This window comes from Penaeus vannamei, chromosome 30 (assembly GCF_042767895.1).
Source record: "Penaeus vannamei isolate JL-2024 chromosome 30, ASM4276789v1, whole genome shotgun sequence".
Classification (NCBI taxonomy): domain Eukaryota; kingdom Metazoa; phylum Arthropoda; class Malacostraca; order Decapoda; family Penaeidae; genus Penaeus; species Penaeus vannamei.
The window spans coordinates 2,470,095-2,483,450 of record NC_091578.1 but is presented as its reverse complement, the minus strand read 5'-3'; the positions used below and the strand labels follow the sequence as shown (position 1 = coordinate 2,483,450).

Here is a 13,356-nt window from a genome sequence, read left to right as displayed (position 1 = left end):
CAAAAGAAAATAAAAATACACAAACAAAATAAAAATACACAAACAAAATAAAAATACACAAACAAAATAAAAATACACAAACAAAATAAAAATACACAAACAAAATAAAAATACACAAACAAAATAAAACACACAAACAAAATAAAAATCAGCCAACCAAAACGTCCCAATGATCGACAGAAATCGGCAACGTGTTTCTCTCCTCTTCGACTCATTATCATAATCATCATCATAACAGCAGTGACCGTAACCATAAAATAACCATACAATAACAATAATAACAAAAAAGAAGAGAAAAAGGACAAACAAGCGGCCATCTATCATGTCCTCTTCTTTCCCCTCTTCTTCTCTCCTCCCCCTCTCCTCCTCCTCCTCTCCTCGCCCTCTCTCCTCCTCGCTTCCCCTCCTTTTCTCCCCCTCTTCCTCTGGCTTCTTCCGTTTACACGCCAACGTTTCCGGAGCTTCTTGAAGCATTTGGGATGGAATAAAGAAAGAGGGGTAGAGGGAAAATAGGGGAAATGGGGGATAAGGAGAGGGGAAGTGTGGGATAAGGAGACGGAAGGGGAATTGAGCGGGAGGAGGGGCATATGGGGGGAGAAGGGAGATAAGGAGAGAGGAAGGGGAGTAGGGGGAGGTCGGGGAGAAGAAAGGAGAGGGGGATAAGGAGAGAGGAAGTGGATATGGGGGAAGACGGGGAGAAGAAGAGAGGAGGGGGAGAAGAGGGGAGGAGGGGAGATGAGGAGGAGGACGGGGAGATAGGAGGAAGGGGAGAAGAAGGGAGGGAGATAAGGAGGAGGACGGGGAGAAGGGAGAAGAGGGGAGGACGGGGAGAAGAAGGGAGGAGGGGGAGAAGAGGGGAGAAGGGGAAGAAGAAAGGTAGAGGGGACACCTTAAGCCATTCTTCTCTGGAAAATGAACCCTTAGTTGCCGTGAAAGAATGGGAGAGGGAGGGATGGGAAGAAAGGAGGGACGCGGGTCAAAAGAAAATAACAATATATGAATAAAAGGAAAAGGAGGAAAGAAATAGAAGAAGTCAGGAGGTGTGGAGACTTGAAAGAGATAGAAGAGAAAAGGATAAGTATGAGACAAGAAGTAAAAGATGAACAAGAGAGGGAAGAAGCAGGGGGAGAAGAAGAAGGAGCCAAAGACAAGGGGACAAGGATGAAGGAGAAGAAGGAAGAGGAGGAGGAGGAGGGGAGAAGAAGAAGATGAAGAGAGAGAAAAGAAAAAAAGAAAAAGAAGAAAAAAGAAAAAAGAAAAAAGAAGAAATAAAGAAAAAAGAAAAAGAAGAAATAAAGAAAAAAGAAGAAAAGTATAAAAACAAAACTTAATTAACATCAAGAAGAAAATGAAAGAAACTGCTGGTAATCTTGGTGAAAGAAAGGGATAAAAGAAAACTAAATACATACAAGCTAAAATACATGAAAAAATGAAATAAAAAAGAGAAATAAGAAGAACAACAGATAATGAGTTTTCTCCCGTGCCACCTACTTTTTCCTCCTCCCTTTCTCTATATTATCCACCTCCTCTACCTCTCTTTATCATCCACCCCCTTTATTTCTCTCTATTATCCACCTCCTTTATTTCTCTCTATTATCCACCTCCTTTATTTCTCTATATTATCCACCTCCTTTATTTCTCTATATTATTCACTTTCTCCTTTTTCTCTTTATTATCCACCTCCTTTATTTCTTTTTATTATCCAACTCCTATACTTCTCTCTATTATCCACCTTCCTTATTTTTTTATTATCCACTTTCTCCCCTTCTCTTTATCATCCACTTCCTTCTCGCTTTCTATTCATTATCCACTTCCTCCTCTCTTCCTTTACACTATCCCACTCCAACTCCCACTCTCTCTCCCTCGCCTCGTATTCACCCTCTTTCCTTCCTCTTTACCTTGTTATTCCCTCGTCTACACCCTTCTACCTTAATCCACGTTCTTATCTTCCTCTATCCTTCCCCCCACCTTTATCGCTCTCTCTCTGTCTAATTCCCCTTTGTCCAAACACCCTCGTTAAAATCATTATAACTGTCCTTTCATTCATTACGGGAGGAGATGGCAGATGTTCGTATTATTTTCATTATTTATTTTCTTATTTTTATCTATTTATTAGTATCATTATCATCATTATTTATCTATCTATTTATCTATTTATTTATCTATTCATTATTATCATTATCATTATTTATTTATTTATTTTTACCAGCGTGAAAACTAGCCTTTACTTGGGCTCAGCTGCGTCTACTTTTTTCTCTCTTCTTCATTTGCGCTTTTTCTCTTTTTCGCACTCTACGTCAGTCTATCTTTATTTTTTTTCTTACTTCTTTTTCATACGAGTTCCATAATTGCACTCTGCATTTATTTTCCTTTTTTGCACTCAAATACTGCAGCGCCTCATTTTCATGATTATACGTCATGTCTGGAGGGAAGGAGGGAGGAAGGGAGGAAGATAAGGAGGCAGGGAGGGAGGGAGTGCGGAAGAGAGAAGGGGAGGAGGGAGGGAGAGAGGATGGATGAGAGGGGAGAAGACCGGGAGGGAGGGAAGAGGAGAGGGAGGGAGAGAGGAAGACAGGGAGGGAGAGAGGAAGGATAAGAGGGAGGGAGGAAGACAAGGAGGGAGGAAAGGAGGGAGCGGGAGAGCCAACATCAAGCTAAGGCCTGGTCTGAGAGGAACGTGCCTGTCCTGCCGTCGGGATCGAGTGCCTACCGCCATCCGAGCGAGTGCCAGGCTCGAGACGCGGGTGCCAGACCCAAGTAATGAGTCTTCTTCTGGAACAAAGGGTGCCAGCCTCTCCAAGGGGCCGCCGTCGGTCAGGCAAGGGTGCCACCCCTTTGGAAAGAGTGCCCGGGGCCGTGCTCGACGAACAAAGGAGGGGGACGGCAAAGGAAGGGACACAGTGCCAACCCCGAGGAAGAGGATGCCAGTCACGTCACACCGACCAACTCGGCTTCTTGAGACGATGTTAATATGATTTCCCTTGATTTCCCTGTTCCCTTCGCTCCTTCGCAGCCCTTCCCCTTCCCCTTCCCCTCCCCTCCCCTCCCCTTTCACTCGCACGCGTCACCAAAATGAGATTAGAGTTTAATGACAAAAGATAATTAATAATCTTCTGGTCCCTCGTCTCGCCGCCCCTTATGTTCTAATCCTAAACATCCTACCCGTCCCGCCCACCCTATCCGAACCCTACCCACACCCTACCCGATCCTTAAACACCCCTTTACCCATCTCCCCCACCCCTACCCCATCCTCCTCCCCATCCCCCATCCCCCACCCACCGCATCTTCAATCACAACCCACCATACTTAACAACCCCTCCTCCCCCTCCCCCCAAAAAAACAACAACATAGAAACAAAGATTAAATAAAAGATCAAACTTCTTTTTTAAAGCCCTATTTACCTCTTCCCTTCGACCAAGAGGGGAGAGGAAGGAGAGGAAGGAGAGGGGAGAGGGGAGAGGGGGAGAGGGGGGAGAGGGGAGAGAGGGGAGAGGGGAGAGGAGAGAGGGGAGAGGAGGGAGCCAGCGGACCATGAGGAATTCAGAAGCGCAAACAGTGCCCCCGGCGGAAGAGCATACTGTCCTGCCCTACTGCCCTCGTGTCATTAGGGCATAGTTACTAATTATGATGAGTGGGGAGGAGATAGATAGAAAGAGAGAGAGCGAGAGAAAGATAGAGAGAGAGAGATAGAAAGGTAGAGAGAGAGAGAGAGAGAGAGAGAGAGAGAGAGAGAGAGAGAGAGAGAGAGAGGGGGAGAGAGAGAGAGAGAGAGAGAGAGAGAGAGAGAGAGAGAGAAAGAGAAAGAGAGAGAGAGAGAGAGAGAGAGACAGAGAGAAAGAGAGAGAGACAGAGAGACAGAGAGAGAGACAGAGAGACAGACAGAGAGACAGACAGACAGACAGAGACAGACAGACAGACAGACAGACAGACAGAGAATAAAAAAGAAGCAGCAAAGAATAGAAAGGAAAGAGAGAGGAAGCGAGAGAGGGGAAAGAGAGAAGTATTTAATTAGTCCAAAATAATATGACAGTAAAACCGGCAAGGAGAAAAAGCCAGATGCATTTATCAAGAACATCCGGCTTATTTACTTGTTATCCCATTCCAGCTGTTCTCCATTTTCTCTCCCCTCTCCACTCTTGGCTCGCGTTCCGTCTCTCTCTCTCTCTCTCTCTCCTTTATCACTCGTTTCCATGTCCACGTTTCATGCTGACTGCACGCCCCTAACGCTGTTTTGTTGTCGCTATTTCTTTCCGCTCTTCCTTCCCCGTTTTATTTTGTTTCTCTTCTACGTGTTTTTTTATTATCTCCCTTCCCCGTTTTATTTTGTTTCTCTTCTACGTTTTTTTATTATCATCTCCCTTCCCTCTTTTATTGTGTTTCTCTTCTACGTTTTTTTTAATTATCATCATCATTCCTCTTTTATTTTGTTTCTCTTCTACGTTTTTTTTTTATCTTCCTTCCTCCTTTTGTTTCTCTTCTACGTTTTTATTCTATTTTCCTTCTCCGTTTTATTGTGCTTTTCTTCTACGTTTTTTTAATTACCATTTAGTGTTTCCACTTCTATTTTGATTATTTTCCCCTGTTCCCTCTCCTTTCCATAAATATCTTCTCTTCGTTCTCTTTCCATTCACCATTCTTAAAATCGCCTTTTTTATCTCCTTTTTATAGTTATTCCTCTTTTATATCTTTCATCTTTTCTCTCCTCTGCGACTTTTCAGAAACATCAATTCCTCTAAACCCTCACTTTCTCTCTTCTTTTCTTATTCTCTCTCCTCTTCTCTTTCATCATCTACTAATCCCCTTTTCATTTCTTTTCCCTCACTAAGATCTTCTCTTTCCTCTCTCCTTTATTATCTATCTTCATTATCTCCTCTCTTTCCTCACCTATACTCTAATTTCCCTTTCATTTTCTTTTCTGTTATCTGCATATTCCCCCGTTCTTTCTCCTCCTCCTCTTTTCCGTTTATTTACCTATTCCCCTCTTTCTCCTCCTCCTCCAGACCGATCTTCCCTCTTCTCTTCCTTCTTCCTATTCGCTTTATATTTCCTCTCTTTCTTCCATTCCTTCTTCACCTTAATCTGTCATTTCGCTTTCTCCTTTATCATCTACCTATCCCCTTTCCTCTCTTCCCCTTCAGACTGATCTTCCCTCTCCTCTTCTTCCTCATTATCAACCAATTCCCTCTTTATTCCCCTCCCTCTTCCTCCTCCTTTATGCATCCTCCGCCTCTGGTGACCCCCAAACCCCATTAAGGTCGAGTCTGTAAAGAAAAATAATAAAACTTTTTAACTCTATTTACATATCATTACTCCCTTTTCCCTCCTTCTCTGCTCTTTACTCCTCTTTTTTATCTCTCATTTTAAATTGTTTTAGTCCCTTTTTCCCCATCGTCATCTTTATTTCATGTCTTATGAATTATTTCCCTCATCTTCAAACGTCAGACTCGCCCTCCTTTCCTCCGTTCCTCTTTGTTTCTTAAGTTCGATCTCATTTCAAATCTTTTCTTTTTCCTTCCTTCTCATTTTCCAAGCGTCCGCCTCCCCCCCCCCCCCCCCCGTCCCTCATCTTTCTCCATCTCCTCCTCTATTACTGCTTCATCTACTTCTTTTTTTCTTTCTTTTTAAACACCAACTCTGTCCCGACCTGCCACTTTATCCTCCCCACATCCACCTAACCTGCACCACTTCCTCCACCACCACCATCATTCCCACTTTCCTCCACCACCACCATGACTTCCACTTCCTCCACCACCACCATCACTTCCACTTCCTCCACCACCACCATCACTTCCACTTCCTCCAGCACCACCATCACCACTATAACCTTCCACCTCCTCCACCTCCAATCCTTCCTCCCTCTTATCCTCCCTCCTTCCACCCCTCCCCTGTGTCATTCCCCCTCTTCCTCCCTCCCTCCCTTCCACCTCCACTCCCTCCCTTCCACCTCCACTCCCTTTCCCCCTCCATCCTCTTCCTCTCTCCCCCCCCTCATCCTCTCCCCACCTCCCCCTCTTGAAGACTAACCGCAGAAGCGCCCCGCCATCTCAAAGTGCCGGGAAAGTAAGAGGTAAGAGGTATCTAATTAATATGCAAGGCCAGGAGATTGAAAGCAGTTAACCAAGGCCACTGTGTCGCTCGTACTGGGGGAGAGGGGGGGGGAGGAGAGGAGGAGAGGAGGAGAGGAGGAGAGGAGGAGAGGAGGAGAGGGGAGGGGAAGCGGGAGGATGTTAAGTGAGTTTGCGTTGAGGGCGCGAGCAGGGAAGAGAGAGAGAGAGAGAGAGAGAGAGAGAGAGAGAGAGAGAGGAGAGAGAGAGAGAGAGAGAGAGAGAGAGAGAGGGAGAGAGAGGAGAGAGAGTGAGAGAGAGAGAGAGAGAGAGAGAAGAGCAAGAGGAAAGGAAAGAAGATCAGGGAACAGCAGAGAGCAGAAAGAGAGCAGGAACAGACGAAGGAGAGAAAAGGTAGGACTAAGAATAGAGAGATAAGTGGGAGTAGAGAGGGAAAGTAGAGGGAGAGAGGGTTTAAGAAAGAGGGAAAGATTAAAATTGGGAAAAATGGAAGCAAATTAAGTAAAGGGAGAACATGACAAGGAAAGAAAAAAAAAGGGAAAAATGGAAGATAAGAAGTAAAGAGAGAGAGAAAAGAGTGGAGGAAAATCATTCTAAACACCCTCGATGCTCCTATTTCTTTATTTCTTTCTTTCTTTCTTTCTTTCTTCCTCTTCTCTCACTCTCCCTCCTCCATCCACTCTCTCCTTCTCTTCCTTCCCACTCTCATCCCTCTCTCTCCCTCTCCCTCCCCCTCTCCATCCCTCCCCTTCCCCATCCCTCCCTCTCCCTCTCCCTCTCCCTCTCCCTCTCCCTCTCCCTCTCTCCTTCCTACCTCCGTCTGAGTCAACAACACTAAGCCCGTGCAAACTCCGCGGTGCACGACTAAGCGGCAGTCAAGATCCCGTAGGAGGGGGAAAGGGCAAGAGGGGGGGGGGGGAGAAGAAGAAGGGGAAGGGAGAGAGGGAGAAGGGAGGAGATGGAGGATGGAAGAAGAGGGGAGGAAGGGAGAAGTGGGGGGAGAGAGGAGGAAGGGAGAAGGGGGGAGGGAGAGAAGAAGGGGAAGGGAGAAAGGGAGAAGGGAGGAGATGGAGGATGGAAGAAGAGGGGAGGGAGAGAAGAAGGAGGAGGGAGGAAAAGGGAGAAGAGAAGGAGGAGATGGAGATGGTAGAAGAGGAGGAAGGAGAAGCGGAAAGGGAGAAAGGGAGAAAGGAGATGGAGTTAGAAGAAGAGGGAAGGAAGGGAGAAGGAGGAAAGAGAGAAGAAAGGGAAGGGAGACGGGGAGAAGGGAGGAGATGGAGGATGGAAGACGAGGGGAGAAAGGGAGGAGAGAGGAGGATGGAAGAAGAGGGAAGGAAGGAAAAAGAGGGAAGGAAGGGAGAAGTGGGGAGAAGGGAGGAAGGCAAGGAAGTGTCGCGAGGACGTGAAAGTCAGGGAACAAAGGGCTCTGTCTGCGTCTGTCTGTGATGTAGTCATTGCTCGTGTATAATCTCGTAAAAATTGAGTTTCTCGTCAGCACCTCAAATACACCATCCAAAGCCAGATTTCACTTTAACCCTTTTCTCCCAAACATCTCTCTCAAATACATACAAAACTACACAGACTCTTAAAAAGAAAAAAAAAAGAAAAAAAAAATAAACGCTAAAAACAGACTACTCTCACGCCCCCCCCCAAAAAAAAAAAAAAAAATAGAAAGAAAGAAAGAAGAAACAAACTAAAAAGCACACACTACTTACACACGCCCTTAACCACCCACGCCCACTAACACACCCTCAAACGCACACGCGGCTCGAGCCCAGCAACAGCATCCCAGCATCAACAGAGGCGTCAGAAACTTCATCACCCTCTCCCTCCACCTCTACCCCTACCCCTACTTCTACCTCCTCCTCTCCCCCCACCTCGCCGACCCGCCCGCCGTAAAACGTCGACCAAGAGGCTCTTCCGAATTAAATGAAAGCCATCGTCAGAAATCAATCTGATACGGGCCATTTTTATTTTTTTTTGGTTTAATTATTATTTTTTCTTTCCTTTTTTTTTCTCTCTCCCTCTTTTTTTGCGGCAGAACAAGCACTTACATCTCTCTCGCGCCAAGAGTCGTGGGTGTGTCAGCGTAAGCGTGCGCGGTTGGCTGTGAGTGTGGGCGTGGGCGCACCCGACTGACTCAGCAAGGGTGGATTTCCATATATATTGATAAAGGGTGTTTTCAATCCCACCCTTTCGCGGCCGCCCTAGGGGTCGTGACACCCTCCCCCCCCCCTACCGTGTATTAAACTGTCACTGTTGCCACACTTCCCCTCGCGATGTCACAAAAAAGATAATGACATTAAACTCACCACCAACAACAAAAACAATATTCCAAGACAATAACAAAAACAATAATAAATAATCACGTTTAATCAACCTAACCTAACCTACAAAATAGAAACGATACCAACAGCAATCACAAACAAATACTTTCCGACAATCACAACCCCAACAATAACAATACGAATTCCAAACAACCTACAATAACCACGGCAAAAACACGACCCATGAACCATCACCCCAACACCAGTAGCCCCAACTACCAGCTACCATAGCCCCCATCCCCAACACCGGTACCCTAAATTCAATGACCATCAGCACTTACCACCCCCCACACCAGTACCCTATTTTTACCACCAATACAACACCCCCACCCCCACCCACCCCAACACCAAAAGTGCCACAACCACCTAATGCCTCAGCACCTCCACCTCCACCCCTACCCCTGAACACCATTACCCCAACTACCAGTTCCTCAGCACCCCCCATTACCCCCAACACCAGCACCACAACCACCAATAGCCAAACATGACACCCCAACCCCCCACCCACCCCCCAACACCAGCACCTCAAATCTACCAATGCCTCAGCAAGCCCTCACCCCCACCCCCCTAACACCAGTACCCCAACTACCAATGCCTCAACACCCCCACCTCCACCCCCCCAAACACCAGGTAATTCCCCAACCTGATCTAATGCATCAATACCCCCACCTCCACCCCCAACACCAGTGCCCCTAACTACCAGTTCCTCACCCCACCTGCCACCCACCCCGAACACCAGTACCCCCAACCACCAACACCTCCTCACAACTCCCCTTCCCACCTGCCACACACTACTGACACCACCCACCCACCCACCCACCCACCATCCACCCACCCCTACCCCACCTCCCATACTCGCGACTCGAGCAAAACAACCCTCTCGAGACCCGCTCCTTCAACTTTCCAACCCGGCCGCCGCTCACGAACGCCCCCCTCTCCCCCCCCCCCCGCTCACAGCACCGCTTCCCGTAGGCTTCGGACAAAGAGAAAAATTAGGCTCGTCTCCTCGAGGGCCGCGGGTGAACGAGGCACTCACGCGAGCTCTGCTAATCGCGGGTGTTGGCACTGGTGGGGAGGGGGAGGGGGAGGGGGAGGGGGAGGGAGGAGAGTGGAGAGGGAAAGGGAGAGACGAGAGGGAGAGGGGAAGAGGAGAGAGAGAGGGAGAGGGAAAGGAAAGTGGAGGGAGAGGTGGAGGGAAAGGGAGTAGGGGCAAAGAGGGAAAGGGAGAAGGAGAGGGGATAAGGAGGGACAAAGAGAGGAGAAGGAAAGGAAGGCAGCGAAATGGGGAAGGAGAACACATCGTGATGAGGAGGGAGAGGAGAGAGAGGGAAAGAAGAGAGGAAGGGGAGGAAGGGAAGGAGAAGAAAACAGAGGAGAGTGAGGAAAAGGGAGAGAGGGAGGAAAAGCGGAGAGAGAGAGAGAGAGAGAGAGAGAGAGAGAGAGAGAGAGAGAGAGAGAGAGAGAGAGAGAGAGAGAGAGAGAGAGAGAGAGAGAGAAAGAGAGAGAAACAAAGAAAAAGAGAAAGAGTGAGAGAGGGAAACAAACAAAGAAAAAGAGAGAAAGAGAGAGAGAGAGAGAACAAAACAAAAAAAAAAGAGAGAGAAGAGAGTAGAAGAACAAATTAGACAGCAGAAAAAAGACAAAACAGACTACTGAATCAATGCAAGTTTTCCTCATTAGTTTACAAACCTACTTCCTCCCTCACATAATTACACTGACACCCACTTACCCATTTCTCCCTAAGAGCCCCGCCACTTACTTAAACAAAGCTCTTACCTTAAAAAAACACCAACCAGCCTTAAATCTCACTTGGCTCTGCGCGACATACCTGGAAATAAAAAAAAGAAAATATGAACACATAGAAACAAACACGAAAAAATAGGAAAAGAAAATATTGAAACAAAGGAACAAAAACGAAAAAAAAACAATAAGAAAATATCAACACAAAGAAACAAACACACACAAAAAAGAAAAAAACTGGCATAAAGAAAAAAAAGAAAAATATATATATTGCCATAGAAATAGACAAAGAAAGATACAAAGAAGCAAGATCGAAAAAATATATATTGACAAAGAAACAGACCCAAAAAACTAAAAAATATTGACACAAAGAAACAAAAAAGGAAAAAATATTGACAAACAAACAAAGACAAAAAATGCAAAAACGAAAAAATTCACAAACACACAGAAGAAAAAAATGGACATCAAAAAGAATAAGAAAATATTGCCAAAAAGAAACAAAACCGCAAAAAATATTGACACAGAAACAACGCCCAAAAAATGACAATACGAAAATGTTACTAACAAGAGAGAAACAAAAACGAAAACAACAACTAGAAAATATCAACAGACGAAAAAAAAAGAATAAGAAAGATAAATAAATAAATAAGAAATAAGAAAGAGAAATAAATAAATAAAAATAATAATAAATAAATAAAAAGAATAATAAATAAATAAATAAATAAGTAATAAGAAAGAGAAAAAAATACATAAGAAATAAGAAAGAGAAAAAATAAATAATAAAGAGAAATAAATAAATAAGAAAGATAACGAAAGAAATAAGAAATAAAGAGGAAGAAAGAAATAAGAAATAGAGAAAAAGAAATAAAAAGAATAAGAAAGAGAAATAAATAAGAAATAAGAAAGAGAAATAAACAAATAAATAAGAAATAAGAGAGAAATAAATAAATAAATAAGAAATAAGAAAGAGAAATAAATAAACAAATAAATAAGAAATAAGAAAAATAAATAAATAAATAAAAGAGAAGTAAGAAAGAGAAACCAATAAACAAAAAGCCCAAGCCAGCTCCATCAACCACCCCACACATGAAACGACATCCCGAAAGCTTAGAGGCGAGGCAGAGAACCAAGCAAAAATCGCCGCTCGCGGCACGTTTCCTCCCCTATAATTCGCCAAAGCTATTATTTCATTATCGGGAAAGCCTCTTACGCAATAATTATGACTGCGATTAGTGCGTTCGTTATGCCAGGGCCACTGATCCCGCCTACGTCCCTCTCTGGTCTCGCTCTCTCACTCCCCCTCTCCTGCCCTCTCCTTTCTCCTCCTGCCCTCTCCTTTCTCCTTCTCCCTTTCCTTTCTCCTTCTCCTTCTCCCATTCCCCATTCCTCTTCTCTCTCTCTCTCCTCCCTTTCCTTCCTTCTTTTCTCCTTTTCCCTTTTCCCCTTCCATGCTTCTTCTTATCTTTTCCCCTTCCTTTCTCCTAATACTTTCTCCCTACTCCTCCTTTCTCCTTGTCCCTCCCCTTCCATCCCTCTCCCTCTCCCTAACCCTCCTTACCTTTCCTCCTTCCTTCTCCCTTTCCCTCTCCCTCTCCCTCTCCCCTTCCTTTCTCCTTCTCCCACCCCTTCCTCCCCTCTCCCTCCCCCCTTTGGCAGTCATTACACCATTTGATTTCGTCGCCGTCCCGGAGGCCAGCGCCAGCCATGAGACATCAGCGTTTTAAAGTTTCCAAAATCTGATTGACAGCGAGTGCAATTTCCGATTAAATGATAACGGTGGACTAGATTATAATGTGTAAATATGTATATCTTTTTTACACAGTGTTATTGTTTGACTTTTGATTTTTTTTAAATTCTCTTATCTATTTATCTATTCATTACATGAACTGTCACCGACGAAAAATCAGGGGTAATTTTAAATATATGTAAACACAAGCACACACAAACACACATAAATCTATATATCAATATCTATCTACACATATTGTATATAAAAAAGAAAAAGAAAAAGAAAAAAAAGAAAAAAAAGAAAGAAAAGAAAAAGAAAGAAAGAAAAGAAAAAAAAATACTCCATTCTATCTATCTATCTATCTATCTATCTATCTATCTATCTATCTATCTATCTATCTATCTATCTATCTATCTATCTATATATATATATATATATATATATATATATATATATATATATATAATCTTTGGTCATCATTAAACACAATGCATTTCGAAGCATTAGATACACTGCATTAAAACCGGGCCGCAGATATCATGTCATGAAAACAAAGACAGAAACAAAAAGGAAAGTCATTATCGTTGCTACAAACACAGCTATTACTGCTACATTATCATTACCGCCGTTGTCATTATCATAATGCATACCATAAATAATAAACACGGTAGACTGAACTAATATTTAAAAAAAAAAATGAGGCAAAAGATATATATATATATATATATATATATATATATATATATATATATATATATACATATCATTTCAACATTTGGAATATATACGTTCATCGGCGAATTATGTTTGACCGGACAGACAAAACCCCGAAACAAACAGAATAGCGTGCCCCAAACAAACGAAAAAAAAAGGCAAAACGACAAGAAAAAGCGAGGCCCGGCACCTCCCTCAGGCCTACACGACCCGAAGCGAAACAGTAATATGTTTGAAGTATATTTCTGAACATTCGCTCCAACGAGGATATAAGTTTAGAGCATTTCAGTGGCTTCGCAAGTTGGGCGAGGCTTTGCGAACTTCGGAAGCACGCTAATCTGATTTGTTATCGTTATTATCCTTCTCTTTAATATGAAACTTCTGTCCTTCTCCATCTTTAATATCGTCTTCTATCCTTTTCCATCTTTAATATTATCTTCTATCCTTCTCCATCTTTAATAATATCTTCTATCCTTCTCCATCTTTAATATTATCTTCTATCCTTCTCCATCTTTAATATTATCTTCTATCCTTCTCCATCTTTAATGTTATCTTCTATCCTTCTCCATCTTTAATATTATCTTCTATCCTTCTCCATCTTTAATATTATCTTCTATCCTTCTCCATCTTTAATATTATCTTCTATCCTTCTCCATCTTTAATATTATCTTCTATCCTTCACCTTCTCCTTCCTCTTCTTGTACTCCTACTCACTCCTACTTTTATTCTTGCTCCTACTCCTTCTCCTCCTCCTCCTCCTCTCCCTCCCCATGCCCATTCC

At 43.7% G+C, this 13,356-nt stretch overlaps 2 protein-coding genes across 2 annotated transcripts in view; both read left to right on the top strand.

Annotated features, from left to right (window-relative positions):
- The window catches only part of LOC113823244 (leucine-rich repeat neuronal protein 2), a gene marked incomplete in the record, with an annotated part of 847,117 nt that overhangs the window by 476,393 nt on the left and 357,368 nt on the right, over positions 1-13,356 (top strand).
- On the top strand, positions 3,532-8,880 carry LOC138867402 (uncharacterized). Its single transcript, XM_070142786.1, has 2 exons — positions 3,532-3,609; positions 8,602-8,880. The coding sequence occupies exons 1-2, from the start codon at positions 3,532-3,534 to the stop codon at positions 8,878-8,880; spliced, it is 357 nt and encodes a 118-aa protein (XP_069998887.1).

Excerpts from the sequence above, each read along its gene's own strand:
- LOC138867402 (XM_070142786.1), top strand. The coding sequence starts at position 3,532 with ATGAGGAATTCAGAAGCGCAAACAGTGCCCCCGGCGGAAGAGCATACT. Across the intron at positions 3,610-8,601 it reads ACTGCCCTCGTGTCATTAGG|CCCCAACTACCAGCTACCAT; the intron begins GCATAGTTACTA and ends CAACACCAGTAG.